Genomic DNA, 19,618 nt, shown 5'->3' with positions numbered 1-19,618 from the left:
TTTTTTGGTTTTGTTTTGTTTTCAGCCTGAACCACTCAACAGTTTTTGTCCCTTGCCACCAAGATGGACCTAAAATGGACCCTGGGAGGGGATCCTTGTTAAAGGGCAGGTGACTTCCAAGGGCAGCTGGGCACCCAGGTACCCTTACAGAACTTTCTTCTCTGGGCCTCTGCTCGGATCCAGAGGGTCACCCTCCTCAGAGCAGGCGGCATCTGCCCCACACATTACAGGGTGTTTGCAGCAACCAAAGACAAGACAGAAAACCCATATATACTTGCTCTAAGTCCTTTCCCAGGCTGGCCCCTTCCATTCCCAACAAAGGGGCACCACTACAAAGAGCCCAGAGACTTCCTGCACCTTGGGAACAGCACGGTGGCCTGTCAGAGTCTGCCCTGCAGGTCGTGGGTACTCACCAGCACTGTCAGCACGGAGGTGCCCACGGTGACATTCTCATACAAGCTGACGTTGTACAGGGGCTGGCTGAAGACAGGTCGGTTGTCATTCTCATTGATGAGGGTGATCTTCACCTTGGCGTAGCCCACATGGTCAGGGACACTCTCGTTGGCAAAGAGCTGGAGATGAGGGAGAGGCAGAGTAAGGCTGGGTGAGCTCCTACATGCTCCTGTGGAGTCCTAACCCTGAAAGTCCTTCTGGGGCCTTGGCTGTCCCAATCTGGGATACCTGTCACAGTCATGTCCACCCTGTTCAAGTCACCGAGCAGCCATGATCTCCCCATTCTCCAACTGTTCCAGAGGGCTGAGGCAGCCCCCAATTCTGCAGTGCATAGTGGGGATGCTTAAGGTGCTGGGCTGGCAGGTAAAGGGCAGGGGAGGCCTCTTGGGGTCAGGGGGCGCTCTGGGACTGGTAAAATCCTATTCGGTTCCTGCACATGTCCTCATGTCCTGTGCACAGGGCCAGCCCTACTGTCTCTCAGGCTCCACAGGGGAAGGTGGGATTTAAAGGAATGGTATTCACTTTGCCCCCGCCCCTGCCCCTGCCCCCAGTCCCAGGAGAGGGTGGGGGGACTTACATCGAAGTCATAGCGGTCCACGGTCTCATAGTCCAGTGGGATAGCCACACGGATGCGGATGTCGGCTTTTCCTTGCACGGAGGTCGGGGAGATGATGAAATGGTGTGAGTTGTTGCCCACCAGGTACACCTCAAACATGCTGTTCAGGCCCTGGCGCAGGAACAAAAAGCAGCAGGTCAGGCAGGCCGGACCCAGAGCCTGGAGTGGGTGCAGATGGGAGTCCTGGGGGACTAGCTTGCCTCTGCTCACAGCAGGAGCCTGGCATGGTCCCCCGGCCCCTGCTGCTGTCCAAGTCCAGGCTGTCTGGAAGTCTCCTCCCCCTCTTTCTGCCTATATTGCCCTTCCAGATGCCCATAGCATTCCCTCTATGGGGCCTGTGTCACTCATCATCTCCGCTTCCCACTCTCTGCCCCAGTGGCCCCCTGAAGGTGGAGGAATCTGCCAGCCAGAGATGGAGGAAGCAGCAGGGATGAGCTCAGGGGGAGCCAAGAGCAGAGAAGCTGCTAAGTGGCCACCAGAGGAGAGGCTAAGGCAGGTGGGAGGGAGGCTGCTCTCCTTCTTCCCTCTGAACTGTTCCCTTGGGGAGCACTCAGGGAGCACTTAACGGCCTCATGCTGACCCTGGTGGGGGTCACAGACCTGGGCTCTGGGGGTCATGGGACAGATATTCTCACTCTTGTGCCCAGCCCTTGCCAGGGGACACTCAGGTGCTTCCTTCTGGAAGCTGCTCCTGGTAAGGGGAGTGGCAACCAGGTAACCTGAGCAAGGGCAGGTCCTTCCCACTTGAGGAAGTTCCTGGGAAGCTCCCAGGATTTTTAGGCCTCTAGAGTGGTCCCATAGGTACTTCTGTACATGTGTGGGCTGAACTGGTGTTAGGATTTACCAAGTAGTTTCTTGGATTTTTTAAAGATTTATTTATTTTTTATTGCAAAGTCAGAGATATACAGAGAGGAGGAGAGACAGAGAGGAAGATCGTTCATCCAATGATTCACTCCTCAAGTGACTACAATGGCCGATGCTGTGCCGATCCGAACCCAGGAGCCAGGAACTTCCTCCAGGTCTCCCACGTGGTTGCAGGGTCCCAAGGCTTTGGGCCGTCCTCAAATGCTTTTCTAGGCCACAAGCAGGAAGCTAGATGGGAAGCGGGGCTGCTGGGATTAGAACCGGTGCCCATATAGGATCCTGGGACGTTCAAGGCAAGGACTTTAGCCACTAGGTCACCGTGCTGGGCCCAGTTTCTGGGATTTTTACAATAAGCACATCTGCTGTGTTTATACAGCAGGTCTGTAGGTTGGGGTAGGGAAGAGATGGCATGCTGTGTGTATGGGGCCCACGAATCCCCAGTTATCCCCAGATGGCATCTGTCCCATCAGATGCAGGGGACCAATTACACATTCCCAGCACATGAATAGCCAGAGGTAGTGAAGTGTGACAGCTGAGAGCATGTGACACCAACACATCTCCCTCTCCAGGCCATGGCCCAGTGAACCACGGGCTTGAGAGGGGAGCTGGGCTGGGTCCGGGCCAGGATGGGGCAAGGGTGAAGCATCCCCTCCAGCCCCCCAGGGCACCCGCCTCCCTGCTGGCAGCCTTGCCTCCTGAGGTTCACTTACCAAGTTCTAGCAGGGGGAGCCGGTCAGTCAGAGGACACGGAGACAGAGGAGGGACCGGCCGGAGAGAAGCAGCCAGAGAAGTACGAAGAGGAGGAAGGAAGCGGAAAGAAACCCTGTGAGACCCTAGGCCAGCAACCGGGAGGGGCTGCCCCACCCCACCCAAGACTGCTCTCCCAGCCCTGGGCATAGCCTGGGGGTGCTGAGAGAGGCGTGTGTGTGTGTGTGTGTGTGTGTGTGTGTGTGTATGCAGCCAGGGGAGGGCACAGAGGGGAGGAGGTCGGAGGGAGCAGGTCTGCGGTCTCCCTGCTCTCCGGCCCCTCATCCCATGTCCACAGCTGGGAGGGCTGGGGTCAGGGCCCCTGCATCCCAAACCCAGGATCCCAAATAAAGCCCCTGCACGGAAGAGCTCCCAGCACTGTCCAGGTTTACTTTGAGAACATGATAGTGACATGATGTACAGGCACAGAACATCCTATACTAATTTAGGAACATAAGGAGCACCCACAAGGCCCCCTGTGCCTGCCACCAGACACTTGCGAACCTTCCGCAGGGCAGGGCTACACATCCCAGTCTCTGCCGTGTTTTTCTCAGGAAAGCCAGGTTTTGTGAGTGCACTGTGAGCATTGCTCTACATGGTATTTTTCCCCTTAGAACCACACTCTGCTCAGTGCCCCATCGCTGGACACACCAATGTCAGCATCAGTGAGGACAAGGGCAACACAGCAAATATCTGCTCTTCACCAAGCACTGCTCTGAACGCTGGAAACCAGCTCTGCCCCTCCTCTTCCTACAGCTGCAGAGCACTTCTCTCGCCTGGTGCCAGTGCAATCTGTGGTAATCCTGGGAACTCTGAGAGGCCAGAGAATGGGTGGGAATTGTGTACATCCTACCGCTGGGTGTTGACACACAGGCGGTGCCCCAGACAGGCCCTCACCAGTCAGCCCCATGCCCTCTTTGCATGACCAGGAGGTGGGGCACATCCCTTGGGAAACAGACTTGTGGAAGGTTGAGTGAGTCCCTAGGGATATGGAGGGAGCCAACTGCACAGTGATGGATGGGCTATGCCCTCACGTCTTCCCACTATTTCACATTTCCTTCCAGATTATAGGAAGCAGCGTCCAAGTCCATCATGGGTGGTCTGAGTGCAGGTCCATGGGCATATACAGGCAAGTTTGGACACCAGGGCAAACAAGACCTCAGAGTAAGGCCAAATAGGACCTCAGAAGGGGAGTTTTGAGTCACTGTTAGGAAATAGGAGGAATCACTTCTCCCGTGCCCTCAGTAGTTGCTCCCTTGTGATTTCTGTTCTCTAAGTCTGGGCAGGGGCTTGTGACCCAAATTCCAGTCATTATCAATGTTGTCCGGGGACCACCTTGTGAGAAACATCAGCCTATTTCAGGGTATGGCACGGGTAATCACTACGGTTGTCACAGGACCTGTGTGCTTGAGAACCCTTGAGAAGTTGCTGGCCTATGGAAGGGCCTGGTTACACTTAGGTTCCACCTGGGCACAATTCAGAGGACTTCAGCATTGCTCCCATGGGCAATGGGAAGCCACTCAAAGTTCTGGGGCAGGGAAAGACCTAGAGGTTGTACAAAACAGCAAAGTGACTTTGGCAGTCACCTGGGCCTTCCCCTGGATGGACAGAACTGCCACAGATATCTAAAGCCCAATGCAGAGGCCGAGAGCCATGGCGACAGAATCACCTGTGACTGGGGCCTGGTGGTAAGGTCCTTGAACATGCCTCAGCAACCAAGCTGCATGGCTAGGGTTTTAAAGCCCGCAATGGTACAGGGAGAATGGCTGAGAGGCACCCACACGGGTCCAGAAGATGCCAGCAGGTGAGAGGCATAGAGAGGCAGCTGTATTCCATTACACACCATATTTGCATACTCTAGAACAAGGAAAGCCCACAGGGGAAGGAGTGCACACCCAGCCCAGGGAGTCTGCAGAGGCCTCAGGTTAATTACTCCAATGGGCACCTCAGCATGGGCAGGTCCTCAGAGGCAGCACTGGGACCCAGGGCATTGAGATCCCCGGGAACCTTTCGCAGATGATAGCCTAGGGCCACAGCCACATCTGCCAAACGAAACACGCTGAGGGTAGGGCCCAGCATAGTGCTTGAATCATCTCTCCTGGCTCGTCTCTCTCTCTCTCTTTTTTTGCCTCTTTATTTGCTGCAGTTTTAGACAGAGAATGAACTAGAGATCTGCCATCCAGTGGGTCAACTCCCAAACACCCACAACGACCAGGAGTCTGGAACTCAACCTAGGGCTTCAGATATGGGATGCAGGCACCCCAAACAGTGGTGCCTTAACCACTGTGCCCAGCGCCTGCCTCTTTCAGATGCCCTGACGCTAAGATTTGAGAAACATTGCATAGGGCAATGAAACGGAGAGTGCCAGCCTGAGACTCGACCTGAAGGAGGTGGTGGATGTGCAGAGGAGCCTTAGTGCGGCTGGTGTGGGGCTGACAGTCCCATGCTGCCAAGGCCTGAGAGACCCTAACAGATTCATTAGCTAAGTTGGCACAACCCCCTTTACAACACAGCCCTCAGCCTGGGGCCTTTTTCAGGGGTCTCCATGTGTCACACTGCAACTTAAACCTAACCTTCACAGGAGGGAGTCCAGTGCAGCCAGCACCTGCCCACCCCGTTTACAAGTCAAGGGAACTGAGGTCCGAGGGTGCGAGCTTTCCAGCCGCACAGCTGCCTAGAGAGGAGTCCGTGCTAGGTGCGCTGGCACTTCCACTACGGAGATGCTTGCTACTCCGCAAGCCGCGTCACAGGCTGCATGAGGCTGCGCTGGTGCCGCTGGTGCCAGATCCCAGGCTCGGCTCTGGTCGGCGAGGGTGGCGCCGGGCCTATGCTGGCTATTCCAAGACGGCTGGCCTGGTCTCTTCCTGTACACCAGCCCGTGCGCCACTGGGGGGATGGGAGGAGGGCAGAGGCGGCGCGGGAGCCGTACGCTCTTGGGGCTGTGGAGGGGGGATTTTGTTGGGAAAGGAGATAAAGAGGAACATCAAACGGAGCCCCCATGAGTATGTGTGGAGAGGAGCCCGCGGATTAAATTCCGCTCCAGCTGCGAGAGGCGATGAGAAGGCTGATTGGCGGCAGCCGCGGGTCCCAGGCGCGGCGCAGCGGGCTGGGAGCTGGCGGCGGCCCGCGGGAGGCAGCGAGGGGCTCAGCTTTATTTATTTACCAGGAGGGGGCAGGATGTGTGCAATCGCGTCCCCCACCACGTCGTCCCGGCCCGGCCTGCCGCCGCTGGGTTTCTGCAGGTGATGGAGGCTGCCAGGCCCTCTCCTTATCAGCTGGCTGCCAGAAGGGGCTGCCTCTTCAGTGACCTGCACCTGCGTCTCTGCCTGCTCATGGGGTGCATGGCTGGCTCAGGGGGTGCCAGACACTGCCTCCCCATCTCCTGGCCCGAGCGTGTCCCAGGGGTCTTCTGGCATGGTCAGCAGACCCAGTAATGTCTCCGCAGCTATTTATTTGGTTGATTATGTGCCAGCCCCTCTACAGGCATTTGCTCACACAGCCCTAGGAGGAGCCTGAACCCAGGAACTCCCTCAGTGTTTGCAGTGGAACTGGGCTAGGCCAGCTGCTGGGTAGGGCTGGGCCACCTGACTTCCCAGCTGGGCTTCTCTCTGTCCTGCTCACCCTGCAGGGAGGGGGGATGCCTGCACCCCACACTCCACTGCGGACTCCCATCTCTGTGCTGTTTCATCTCCCTACCCCTTGTCTGTGCATCCCCATCCTGACGCCTAGACCCGCTCTGTTGGTGGCGACACCTCTCTGCCTCCCTCTCTGGCATCCTCAGAAGGAGTGCCCAGGTTAGAGACCCAGCACTGAGATGGTTGCTGAGAGAGCAGAACCCTGCAGCAGGCTCTGTCACTGCCCAGACACAGGACCTAAAGTCATTTCCACCTCATGAACCTCTGTATTCTCGGCTGTGAAGTGGGGAGAGGGAAGCAACCCTCCCAGCGTGCTCTCTCCCCACATGCTCTGTGAACAGGTACACTATTTTGTCGCTTAAAACAGGAAGTCCCTGACAGCAGGGGCCTTGTCTGCTCCTTTTATGGGACCCCAAATGCTAGGGGGTCCTCACCTGTTTTGTGAACAACAGCACGCCTCTGGTGGGGTCCTCACTCCCTTTCAACTGCAGAGCAAGAAGCAGGGTCCTGCGAATGCCAGGGGTACTGGCGAGGGGATAGCAAGTAAGGTATGGGCTGGGGGAGGCTAAAGGTGGGGGTCATGCACCAAGGGCCTCAGCACGCACCAGGGAGCTGTGTGGGCTGGTGGGACTCGAGCTCCCAGTTGGTGTCTACCTTACAGAAACCTTGTGCACAATCAGGCCTGCCAGGGCTGAATCTCCCAGCCCTCCAGCCCCTCAGCCTGGGTGCAGCATGTGAAGACTAAACTGCAGCGCTGGCTACCATCCAGGTTTTGAAGGCAGCCCAAGCCCAGGCTTGGGCACTGGCATCCTCAGCGTTGTGATTTCATATGAACTGTGCCGCAGCCACAGTTTTCCCATCTGTAAAGTGGTCAGAGGGTAGGCTCCTTGGTGGGGCCATGGCAGGGAAACCGTGAGATCACAGCCAGGAGCCTGGGGCAGAGGAGGTGCTCTGTCAGCATGGCAGTGACAGGGGATCCCAGAGAGGGTCAGGCAGAGGAGGGAGTGCTGCACATGTTGTGCAAGGGTGAAGGGTGTACCACATCTGCCCCCGCGGCGTGACTGAAGCTTTCTTTCCCTCCCTCTTGCCCGTGCTTTCCACAGCTCTGATCCATGCTATTGAGCAGCGGAAAAATCAAAGCCCACCGAAGGTATCTTCTTTATCACTCCTTTGTCCATCCTCCGCTTAATTAACCCCAATCAGGCACGGCCAAGCCAAGTGGACCTCGGTGGGGGACAGTCTCTCCTGGTCCCTTCACCTCAGAGCTGGCTGCATCTCCCTCCTGGGGGGGAGGGGCGCTGGGTGCCAGCTGCAGGGTCTGCGTCTGGAGGGAGGGCCACAGAAGGAGCCCTGCATAGATGGGGTTCAGCGCCCTCCCAGCACCTGGCAAAGCCCTTCTATCCCTTTCTCTTCCACACCCTGGGCTTGTCCAGTCCCCAGCAGCTCCGAGCCTCAGTTGCTCTTTCTGATGTGTGTTTGTGTCAGGCATGGGGCAGCTCTCTGCCCTTGTCTTTGGCTCTTACGCTCCTCTGTGATTTGGGCTCTTGTGCAATGTAGGCCTGAGGTCAGGAAATACTAGTTTCTCTGCAGCTGCCACTCATTGCTATGTGACTGGGGAAGTTCCCCCCCCACCCCTTCTGAGGCTTTAGTTTCTTGACCTGCAGAATGGGAAACTTGGGCTCTGAGCTCATTATCACCCACTGAGCCTTTCAACTTTGCATCTCCTTGCCTAAGCCTTGCCCCCACCAACCCCATTTCCCAGACTGAATTTGTGTGCCTCACCCACGATTCATACATGAATCCTAACCCTTGCAGATGTGGGGCCTTTGGGAGGGGCTTGGCAGTGGGGAGGTAAAGGCAGGGTCCCCATGACTGAGATCAGTACCCTTATGAAAGGGACCCAGCGCGACCCCTGTCCCTCTGGTGCTGCGGCGACAGTGTCAGATAACAGCCTGCAGGTGCCACGCAGCAGCAGTTCCCAGTATATGCTGACTCCGTGGCCTGTGGGACTGAGAGAGATGGTTTCCAGGACTATGAGCAACTTTGCCACAGTCAGGCCCCAAATGAACCAAGACTTCTCTTTCCCTCTTCAACCCTTCTTCCTCCTACTCTTCTCCATTTCCCCCCTTCTCTCCTCTCCTCTCCCCTTCCTCTTCCTCTCCCCTCCTCCCCCTCCTCCCCTTCTTCCCTTCCTTTCCTCCTCTGTCCCTCCCTCTCCCCAGGTTATCTGTCGCATTCTACACACGCTTGCACAAACGGATCAATCCGAGACTGCCTTGCCTTCAGCTTATCTCTGCTCCAAATGATTGATTTTCCCTCTTTAAGAGTAATTTGCTGGTGAATTCCATGTATTGCAAAAGCCCCTGCGAAATCGAATTCAATCCGATTGGCAGCTGGCACTTCGGGGGGAGGCATGCGAGAGCGCTGTCGTTTTCACCGGAGACACGTGTATTAGCCGGCTGCAGAAGAGCCCAGGCCAGCAGGTGCTCTTCACCTGCATGCACACACACCCCCTCCCTCCCTGCAGAGGGGATCTCCTAGGCTGGCCCCCGAAGCCAGCCCCAGCTCTGCTGGGAAATGAATTACAATGTGCATTGGGTACTTGCATTAAGGTAAATGAGGGACAGGTGCTCGCAAAATCTCTTTTCCTAATTTGTAGCCGGCAGCCTTAGTGCACCATGGGAATGCCAGGCTGCCAAAGCCAGCAACACCTGGCCACTTGTCTCCTGTGCCCCCCTCTCTCCTATGCTTGGGCACAGAGTCTCAGCCGTGCAGGGACTGGCAAAGTCCCCGTCACACCGTTGTTAGCTCAGCCCTGCTGTCTTTCTCTCCTGCATCCATGCCTGCTGGGCTCCAAGTCTCGGTTTTCCTGCCCTGGGTAGGGATCTCTCAGGCTTAAGTCATTTAGAGATGATGGCGCACACTCCCCCCACCCTGTGAGTGACCAGCTGGCCTGGTGTGCCCAGGACTGAGGGGCCTGTCAGGTTGGGGAATTCAGAGAGCTCAAAGTCACAGGCCAGCCCAGACTGCTGGTCTCAACCCCAGCTGGATGAGACTGGCCTGTGAAAGGCCAGCAGGGGGAGTCAGCACTATTGTCCAGCTATGGACAGTGTAGGAGGACCAGGCTACAGGACCTTGCCCTTGGTGTGGACAGCAGGGGTCTGCACATCTGGTTTCAGCCATGCTGGCCTCCCCACCCCAGGTTGCCTGGGCATCTGCTTTCTTCCCACCCCCCATTTGGCACACACACAGAAGAGCCATCCTCTGCCCAAGAGAAAGGCCCATGGTGAGCTGGGTGGCCAGTGCTGTGGTCAGGGCGCATCTGGACTCATTTTTATTCCTTGAGCAGATCCCTGTCACAGGTAGGTGTAACCCTTTAGGCAACCCTGGGTTCAAGAGCCCAGAGAAATCCACCTAGTGCGATTTCCTGGAAGAAAGTGGCTATATGGGACTCCCATGAAGAATGCCTAGACCAGGGGCCACAGAGACCGTTCCAGCCCCTGATACAGGGGCTACCACTTTAGGCACCCAACTGGTGATTCAAGTGCCTAGACAGGGCCACAGCTCTGAACTCAAGGCCCATCGATGGCTCCCCCCGGTGGGCTGCCTGCCTCTGGTTCACACCCACAGCAGCATGCCAGGCCCCTCGGCGGTGCGGAGGGGTGCCATCTTTGTGGCTGTCCAGCAGGGCGTGTGCCACACACCTGCTGACTTAAGGAATACAGAAAGAAGGACATACCGCCTGAGTGGCAGGTCTTCTCTGGCACTCTCGATTTGGGTAGGCATTGAAGGGGGGCTCCAGTAATCCATAACTTCTTAATTGACAGGCACATTTTGGATATAGAGTTCTCTTAATTTCCATATGTATAGATACTTGTTTTCCACCTTCTCAGCCAGCATACAGAACACTCCAGCCCCAAACTGCTCAACCCTGGACACTGTCTCTGGAATCATGTAATCTGTGGTGTTTGATTTTTTAAAAATTCTTCTGTACATAAAAAAAGATGATTTATTTTCACTTGAAAGGCAGATGGGGTTCACACCCTGAATGGACATAAAAGTCAGGGCTGGGCCAGTGAAAGCCATGGGCCTGGAATTCCATCTGGATATCCCACAAGGGTGGCTAGGACACAAGCACTTGAGCCATCACTTGCTACTTCCCAGGGCACGTATGAGCAGGAAGCTGGAATTGGAAGCCGAACCTGACTGAACCCAGACCCTCCCATCTGCTGTACGGGCGTGAACGTACACCCAAGCTGTAGTATTTGAGACCAGCCACTTTGGCCCAGTGACAGCCCTGTGATCCTCACTGCGCCTTAGGGCTCTGTGGATTCATTCCTATAGGACCAGTCAGGATCCACAGAGCTGGGGAGGGAAGATTCTGCTGCAGTGTAAGGTTAGCCCTCCAGGATGCAGAGGGAGAACAGGGCTGGCTCTGTGAATGCTAGCACGTTTGAACATCCCCTAATGAGGACAATTACCACGGTCATCATGGTGAAAACAGAAACATAAACACAGCCAGGCATGCTAATTTGCAGAATAGTGACAGACAGGGACACTGCCGCCCATATGCTCCCAGCCTACCCCTCTTCCTGCTGATTCCACCCCCTCTGTGCCCAGTCATTCCTCTTTTGGTGCTGCCCTATGGTCCTCCTACCCCTCTCCTAGGGGCAGCCCCTCATCTCCCTTAAGATCTTAGGGTGCCCTGGTGCTCCCCACCCACTACTACCCTGGCAAGCTCCACTAGACCCAGGTGATGCCCAAGCCTTCATTTTCACCTGCAGCCTGGTCTACACAGGGATGACTGCTGGATTTCTAGGGTCTGGGTCAGCCTGGTGTGGCCCTTCAGGTGAAACCAGCCTAGAGGACCATTTGCACCCAGGGAATGACAAATACTACAGGTTTGGCCCCACCTGCAGCCATCTGTTGGACAGCTACCAGCACACCCTAGCTGCCATTTAGCACTTGCCTTGGGATGGCCAACAGCCAGCTACCTGAGTGCTCACAGCTAGCTGCAGTCCCAGACACCATCATCCCCTGGTGTGGCAGGTGATTTTCCCCAATGCTACAGCTTGAATGTGGGGCCCCTGTCTATAATTAGACAAGGCTGCACAGGGAGTAGCCCTCATGACTGATTCACGCTCATGGATGCACACATACACACACACACACGTACCCTGTGCCTTGTGTCACTCTGTGTTTTGCCAGCAAGAAGGCCATTCCAGTTAAAACTCCTCTACCTTGAGCCAGATGAATTCTCCTCTCTCTATCAAGTTGCCTGGCCTTAGGTTTTTGATAAAGCCATGCAAACATGACTAAGATAGCCACCAAAGAAGGAATAGCTTCTTTTCCCAACTTCTTGGACCAGACACCTGGAGCAGTCATTCCTCAATCCCTATACCCCATCAAATCCTTCCAAATAGCCCCTCCCTGGCCCAAGCCATTGGGGTGCCCTGTGGGAATTACAGTAACCTCCCAGGAACAGTCCCTGTCCCTCCCTGTCTGTCCACTGCTCTCCCCTAGCCCTGGACGCCAGACCCTTCTTCCACAACACTTTCTTAGAAATACAGACACTGTCTGCACAACACAAGAGTCTGCCTTTTAGCCATTTTAAAGTGTGCCATCTTTCACTGGTGGTACAAGCATGATCTCTCTCCAGTTTCCCAACATACTCCCAAGCAGTCACCCCCACGACCTTGCCGTGGTGCCTGGCAACCACTGCCAGTCTCCAGGGTTTACCTCCTGGGGACACTGGCTGTCAACAGGCTGGTGGGACGAACAACCTTTGTGTCTGGCTTCCCCCTGGCAGGGGGTGTTCCCTTGGTGCTTCCTGGCTGAGAATGGACCGATACCATGCTCCCCGGAGGGCCAGACATCACTGCATCACGTCAGCAGGGATGTTCGGGTGGTTTCCTCAGTGACCTTTGAAACGTCAGTCACCTCTAGTTACTTCCCTGAGCAGGATGCAGCCTCACTCCGCGAACCCAGAGATCCTCACTGTGGCCTTGGCTCTCTGATGGCCTCCCTAACCAGTAGGACTCCACAACTCTGCCTTTCAAGTGAAAAAAAAAAAACAAAAACAAAAACAAAAAAAAAACACCTGTCTAAAACCCACATTAGAACATTTTCCAGTTGTTGATCATGGGAGGGAGTAAGGCATACAGGCATGGGTCCCAGCAGAGTTGTGTCCACTCTCCCTTAAAGGTGGGATAAACAAGAGACTCCACCCAGGGAGTTGGGGAGCATGAGATCATGTTGGGGTGAGCTGGGCTGTCTGTTGTCCACAGCGAAGGGGCCCCAAGGTGGTGTAGGCAAGTGGCACTGGGGCAAGTGGAGGGGCAGAGAACAAGGTTTGCTGGCTCAGTTTCTAACTTCAGGTGGGTGTTGGGAAGAACAGCCACGGCTCCAGACAAGTATGGCTTCCAGGGTGAAATATTTCTCATGACTTCCCACCATCCCCAGCCCTGTGAACACACAGGGTGGGGCTGGGTAGAGACACTCCTGGAGGTGGACAAAAGAAGAGCAGCCTCCCACCCCTGGGTCCAACAAGAAAGATGAAGCCCAAAGGTTGGGTTGGTGGCAGCCATGTTCCCATGGCTGAAAGGGCAGGAGGGGTGAGGGCTGGCTGCCAAGTGGCCCTGTGTTCCAGCCCTGCCCAGGTTGGGTGTGAGTGCGTGGATAAACAGTGTGCTAATTAGATTTGCAGATGAGACTAAATTAGGAGGCACCTGAGTCATCTCGAAGACACCCTCTGGTCCCCAGAGAGCTGGAGCTTAGCTGGCCAGGAGGAATCGCACCATGGGGCACAGCCAGGGACAGAAAAATCCCAGCAATCATTGGCGCCATCTGAGGAGCTCTACAAGGCAACCAGGGAGAAGCTAATGGAAAAATCACGTGGGTCCAGGGCTATCCTGCTCCCCCACCCAGCTCCCCTCCAGGGCGGCTCTGCTTTGCAATCAGCAGTGAAGTTTCCTGGTGCGCATGGGTGTGTGTCGCCAGGCCGGAATCCTGGGCACGGGCCTTGACAAGTGGACCCCTGCTAGCTGCTAGGGTGGAAGGTGAGGGAGCAAAGATGCCAAGAGATGCTCAGCAGACCCCAGGAAGCCCAGGTGCTGTGTGCAAGCTGATCTGGGTCTGGGTGTCCAATTCTGCCAAAGGGTCAGTGTCTCAGAGGGCCATGGGAATTTGGGGAGTGAGCCAGCGGCCAACAGAACTCTCTGTGTCTCCCTCTCCATTCTTCTTAGGGCATGGCACATGGCATGTTGACCTCCACTCCCCATAAGCCTTGCCTTGGTTGCTCCTTGGACAAAAGCCGTAACCCTCTATCCTCTCTTGGATTCACTCCACTACTGACGTCACTGCTGAATGACAGGTGCCAAGTGCAGGATGCATTCCACCCTTATTTTTTTGTTCCCTGGGAGGAGTCAGTGAGTGGTGGGCAATTTCTTTCTTTTTTTTTTTTTTTTTTTTTTTTAAGATTTTATTGTTATTGGAAAGCCGGATATACAGAGAGGAGAGACAGAGAGGAAGATCTTCCATCCGATGTTTCACTCCCCAAGTGAGCAGCAACGGGCCGGTATGCACCGATCTGAAGCCGGGAACCAGGAACCTCTTCCAGGTCTCCCACGCGGGTGCAGGGTCCCAAAGCTTTGGGCCGTCCTTGACTGCTTTACAGGCCACAAGCAGTGAGCTGGATGGGAAGTGGAGCTGCCGGGATTAGAACCGGCGCCCATATGGGATCCCGGGGCTTTCAAGGCGAGGATTTTAGCCGCTAGGCCACGCTGCCGGGCCCAATGGTGGGCAATTTCTAATAGGATCCCAGCTGCCTTCCTTAGAGACTGGAAAGGATGTCCCATTCTGGGACATCCCTATATCCACAGAGTGTCAACCTTCCTCCTGCCTCGCTGGGACACTGGCACCCAGCCCACCCTTAGTCTCCCACCTTTTTCATTGTTTCTAGAGTTTGGTTTGTAATTCTGTTTAGGAACATGGGAACAGAGGTTCAACCATGATTACATCAGCAAGTGGGGCAACTGCGACTGCCCTGTAGGTGGCAAGGCTATCTTTGGTTGAGTTGCTGCCAGGGATGCATTATTGGTGCTCGGATGAATAGTGGCTGGAAGAGACAGAAGTGGAAAACAGATACTCAGCTGGACATACCTCTTGGGGTTCAGGGTGCCAATTCTAAGGTTAGCCTCAAAGCAAAAGCTGAGGGAGTGGGAGCTGAGGGGGTGGGGGCATGCTGGCCACAGACAGCAGGGATGGGGCTATGGAAAGAGCTGTCAGCTTTTTGTACCCAGACCTCTCAGACAGCGTGGTATAGTTATGGTCCCTCCTTCTCAGAATAGGCCTGCTAATTGCATAAAATGAAATACAAGGGTTACAACGCCAGCTAATTACTTTGGAACACAATTATCAGAGTATTTTGAAAAGACGTTACAGTTGCACAGGTGCTTCTCGGACATGTTCAACAATGAGCTTTAGCAGGTCTGAGACACACTGTAATTTCAAGGTCGTAGAACTGCATGAGGGTCCCTGAGGTTCCTGGGGCACCCATAAATGCGGCATGAAAAGACGGGCAATTTCTCTGAGGGTCAGAGTTGTCACCACAGTACACACTGTGTACAGCCCCTACAGACAGAGCTGAAGGGGCTGAGCTCTCAGTGCAAACCAGAGGCCCCTGCCTCTCCATCCAGGGTCCTGGCAGGGAGCCCCAGGAGAGTGGCAGTGTGGAACGTGCCTCTGCCCAACCAGCAAGGAGGGGCTGGAGTTAGCACAGTCCGGACAAACCGACTAATAGGAACAAATGTGCAAACGGATTCCAATAAATGCAAGGTTGCTGGCTGTGGCTCCCTGACAGGCCTGGGACACTTGTGGAATGGGAAATGAGGGTGATGGATAAAAACAAAGACAGAGACAGGCAGCAGAGTGGGGCCGGTCTCCCACGGCCCCCTCCTCACCCATCTCATACAAATGAACTGGGTGCTACTGATGAAGCCGCTTCTTCCCGCTCTTTGCTTTCTTTTATTTATTTATTTGGCGGTGTCTTCTCCTTAGGGAGGTGAGTAATTCTGTTTGTTCTTTTTACCCAGGCCCCTCAAACAAATGAATCGTGTCATCTGCCTGGAACAGGAACGAGCTCTTGCCAGATGTGTCCCCAGTCACCTCTGTGGCGCGGGCTGCCACCCACCCCTTTCCACTGGAGGTTGATGCAGCCGCCACATGGTGTCATCCATATCCATGGGTGTCATCCAGCGAACCCCAACCTTTGCCATTGAATTCTCAAGCCTGTAACCCCAAGGTACCCCAGAGGGGACATGCCTCCTGCCCCATGGACAGAGCCCTCTTAGCTCTTCGGAGTGGCCCAAGCTGAGTCACTGATTCCAGTTCTCAGCAGCCCTCCCACATGTGCCCACTCATGCTAGGCTGTTGCTTAAGCTCACTTCCTCAACAGTTAGGAAGTTAGAGTCAGCTGGGTGTGGAAGGATGAGATGGGAGAGAAGGGGAAGCTGTGTCCTCCAATGGGGAGCACTATGGCACAGGCCAGATGCCCAGGATATAATGTTCAAGGCCAACGGCTGGGACCCACTGGCTGTGTAACTGAAAGCAGACCCCTTAACCTCTCTGTACCATTTTCCTCTCTGCAAAGAACAAAGTTAACCATGTGTCCAGGGCTGGCCTGATCATGGCCATGGTCGATCCTCACCGCACTGTGAGAAGCAGGGGACACCACTGTCCCTCCTTTACAGAAGAGAAAAGAGAATCTGAGGATAAATAAGTTCCCTGAGGTCACACACATTGAAAGCGATGTAGCCAGATCTGAACTCAAGCAGTCTGCCTTCAAAGCCCTCATCTATATTTTTAACCCCTCTGGCTGCCTCTCTTATCTTCGCCTGTCCTTACCATCTCCAGGTGGTACCAAGCACACGGAGGCCTGGATAATCTGGACAGGATGGCGGACAGAGTTGAAGGTCACAGAGATGTCCTGTCCTATCTGTCCCAGGGAGTGGGGGACAGGTTCCCAGGTCCCCTGCTTCCCTACTCCCCTGCTAAGATCTGATTCTAGGATCAGTTATAAAGACTGACGGGTCCAACTGTTTTTTCTGGAGGCACTCAGCAGGGACCGGGTTGGCTGGAAGCTGCAGGAGAGGGAAGTAGATCTGACAGCCAATGTTCCTCCTACCACACGTTGTGGGCACCTGCAAGAGGTTCTCACTTCACAACTCTGAGCTGAGTTGTGAAAAGCCCCCATCACTGAGATGGTAGTGGGTTCTGAAATTGGTCCCTGCTGGCCTTGCAGGGCTTCCAGGGGTCCTGGGCCTCTGGCAAGCCCCTTAGGAGGACCATGGTGGGAAAGCCTCCTGACAGATTCAGACACACCTGTTCTCAAAGCAGGTGTTTTAAGGACTAGGGCAGTTGCCTATGTGGAGACCTTGCACTCTAGTTCCCACAGTCCAACATCAACTCAGTAGTTAGCATGCTCCTTAAGACATGATTTAGGGGTCCACTCTGTGGTGCAGTGGATTAAGCTGCTGCTTACAGTTCCATATGGGTGCTGGTTCAAGTCCCAACTGCTCCATTTCCCATCTAGCTCCCTGGGAAAGCAGTGGAAGATAGCCCAAGTGCTTGGGCCCCTGCTGCTCATGTGGGTGACCTAAAGACACTCATAGTTTCTCAGCCTGTCCCAGCCCTGGATATTGTAGCCCTGGAGAGGAGAGACTGGAGAGGCTCATGGGGTGGGTGGGAATGGCAGTGACCGCTGCCCAGGCAGCATGAGTTACAAGCAGTACATACACACCAAGTCCCAACTGCAAACTTGAGGTTCAGCCGCTTCCTCCTGTTCAACCTGTTTCCATCAGGGCCCTCTGCCTGCCCTGCAGGGCTTCTGGAGTCATTCTACCCACACAGGCTCAGATGGACCCCATCTAGAAGGAGCCCCCAGCTCCCTCACGCAGTCATGGAGTCAGTGCTTACTCCTGGAGGATCCCTCACTCATTCCTAGCAGCAAGAGGAGCCCTGAACCACACTGTGTGTAGGGGGGGGCATATGCAGACTTGGGGAGGATTGAAACAGACAGCAGGGAGAACATCACACCGACCCCCGGGGATTCATAGGCACAGGGATTTAAGGAGTTGATGCAACACAGGGGTCAGGCTTCCCTGGCCCCACTGGCCTGACGGCTGCCTTCCCACATGCTCTGTGGACACATTTTTCTACTAAGCTGAACATATGTAATCACCTCTGACCCAGACACAAACCCTAACAGGCATATTCTCCCCACAAAAAGAGAACTGCAAGAAATGACAATTCAAAAACAAATAAACAAACCCCAAACATCTGCTTTATAACAGTTGCTTGGTTTCCTTTGAAAGTTGCCTGGCTTGTCCTAGGTTCCAGGCACTCAGCAGTTTCCAAGTGCCCGGGGCCTGTGCAGTGGCTGAATACTCCATGCATGGCACCCTGGGCCTCCTGCGACACTTGCACTGGGCTTTGGGAGCTCATTTCTGGGTGGTTCTGAATCTCTGGGTGGTGCAGCAGGGCCAGCACACAGAGGGTGAGACCAGGGCTTCAGGGAGGCAGTTTGAGGGCAGTTTTCATCCACCCAGGAGGCTGGAAGATGGTTCAGATGGCCTTAATAGGGGGTGGCCAGGGCCCCTGGGCTGCTTTCCTGCTCAGCGCTCTATCTGTGTGTCACTGCACCCTGGCAGAGGGGGCCATGGGGAGAAAAGGCGGCCATCTACTGTCAGAGACCCCAGCCTATGCCCTGGGGGACAGCAACCAGGGTGTGCAGTGAGTGGTCCCTGGAGGTGGTAGGCACACAGGTGGTGGTGGTGGGTTGGGCAGGGTGCTGTATGGTCACTAGCAGCTAGACTAGGCAACCCTCAGCTTTCTCCCACAAGCTGCTTCCTTCCTGGGATGCCCTGAGATCAAGTCAAAGTTCCCTGGCTTGGCATTCAAGGTCTCCAAGCTCCATGTCCAGCCCACCAGCCCAGGTCACAAACTCTGCAGTGTGTTCACATGCCATAGCCTGCTCCCATGGGCTCCTCAGGAGGTATCTGGCCTGGACCCAGCTGAGGACCTCTGCCTGGCCTGCCTGCTTTTGCTGTGTGTACTGAAGCCTGATCTCTTACCTCTCTTGCCACGAAGCCCTTCTCGATCCTCCCAGGCCCTGTGGTCCCCTTCTTGGCTGCTCCTCCCTGGCACTGCCCACAGAACTTGCCCCTGCAATGCCATCCATGGGTGTGTTTCTCTCCCCTCCCTTAGGGTGCTATGATTTGCCTAAAGCCAGGGATGTGCCTTTCTGCCTCACACAGTCACATGTAATGGGGTACTAGCACTTAGGGGACCCTGGTGTATCTGCATCTTCAAGAGCTCCCACATTTTCAAAGGGAGTGCCAGCGTCTGGTTGCATAGTTGAGCCCCTTTTGCAATACCCAAGTCCCATATCCTGGGTTTCAGTCCCAGCTCCAGCTCTTCCTCCTGGTTTCCTCGTAATAGCACCTTAGGAGGCAGCAGATGATGGCCCAGTACTTGGATTCCTCCCACCCACGTGGCAGACCTGCATTGAGCTGCCAGCTCCCTACTTTGGCCTGGCCCAGCCCTGGTCATTGTGGGCATCTGGGGAGTGAAGCAGAGGATGAGAGCTCTCTCTCTCTAGACTGACTCGGCCCTACTTCTCCCAACTCTGCCCCTCTTGCAAATAAAAAGCAAAGTACAAGGTGTCTGTTTTTATGTAGCTTTAAAATGTCTGTGCCGTACTGGCCTAAGCATGCTGTTGACCCTCTGGGACAAGGACCATGGCTGATACCCAACTCACAGCACAGAGCAGGTGCTTGGGGCATCCCTGTGTCATCCAAGACTTAGGCAGGGGATGCCAGCAGGAGGTAGAGCCAAGCATGTGCACACACAGAGAGGAACCTGCTGCTCGTTTAGCTTGAGGCTGTGGGGGACCATGTCCAGTTGCGAGAAGCCGACATGAAATGAGGAAGGATGGGGGAGGGGGGCCTCTGGCTGGCAGGGTGCACAGCTACTAGAAGTCCAGCCTAGAGCCAGGCCCACATGGGGGAATAACAGAGGAGCAGCATCTCGGGCTGGGAAAGCTGAAGGAATTCCCATAGCTGTCCAGGCCGGGCGCAGCAGGGTTACATGGGAGTCCTGCTAATGACTGTAGTAGCAGCAGTGGTGGGGTCAAGGGTGATGGGGAGGGAGCCAGTGAGGTCCAGAAGGGGCAGGAATGTGTCCCCCTCTAGGAGTGGCTGCTGCAGAGTTCATGGACAGGGAAGGGAGAGGCGCCTCACCTCTCC

At 55.2% G+C, this 19,618-nt stretch overlaps 1 protein-coding gene across 5 annotated transcripts in view; it reads right to left on the bottom strand.

Annotated features, from left to right (window-relative positions):
* Positions 1-19,618, bottom strand: part of CDH23 (cadherin related 23) — a 375,667-nt gene that overhangs the window by 134,034 nt on the left and 222,015 nt on the right. For all 5 annotated transcript variants that reach the window (XM_058671237.1, XM_058671240.1, XM_058671242.1 and 2 more), the window contains 2 exons: positions 1,031-1,180; positions 414-572 (listed from right to left, as the gene is read on the bottom strand). In XM_058671237.1, the coding sequence (XP_058527220.1) occupies positions 414-572; positions 1,031-1,180 (309 nt within the window). The remainder of the gene's footprint in view (positions 1-413; positions 573-1,030; positions 1,181-19,618) is intronic.

This window comes from Ochotona princeps, chromosome 13 (genome assembly GCF_030435755.1).
Source record: "Ochotona princeps isolate mOchPri1 chromosome 13, mOchPri1.hap1, whole genome shotgun sequence".
Classification (NCBI taxonomy): domain Eukaryota; kingdom Metazoa; phylum Chordata; class Mammalia; order Lagomorpha; family Ochotonidae; genus Ochotona; species Ochotona princeps.
Note: the sequence above shows the minus strand (reverse complement) of the source record. Positions and strands in the feature narration are given on the sequence as shown.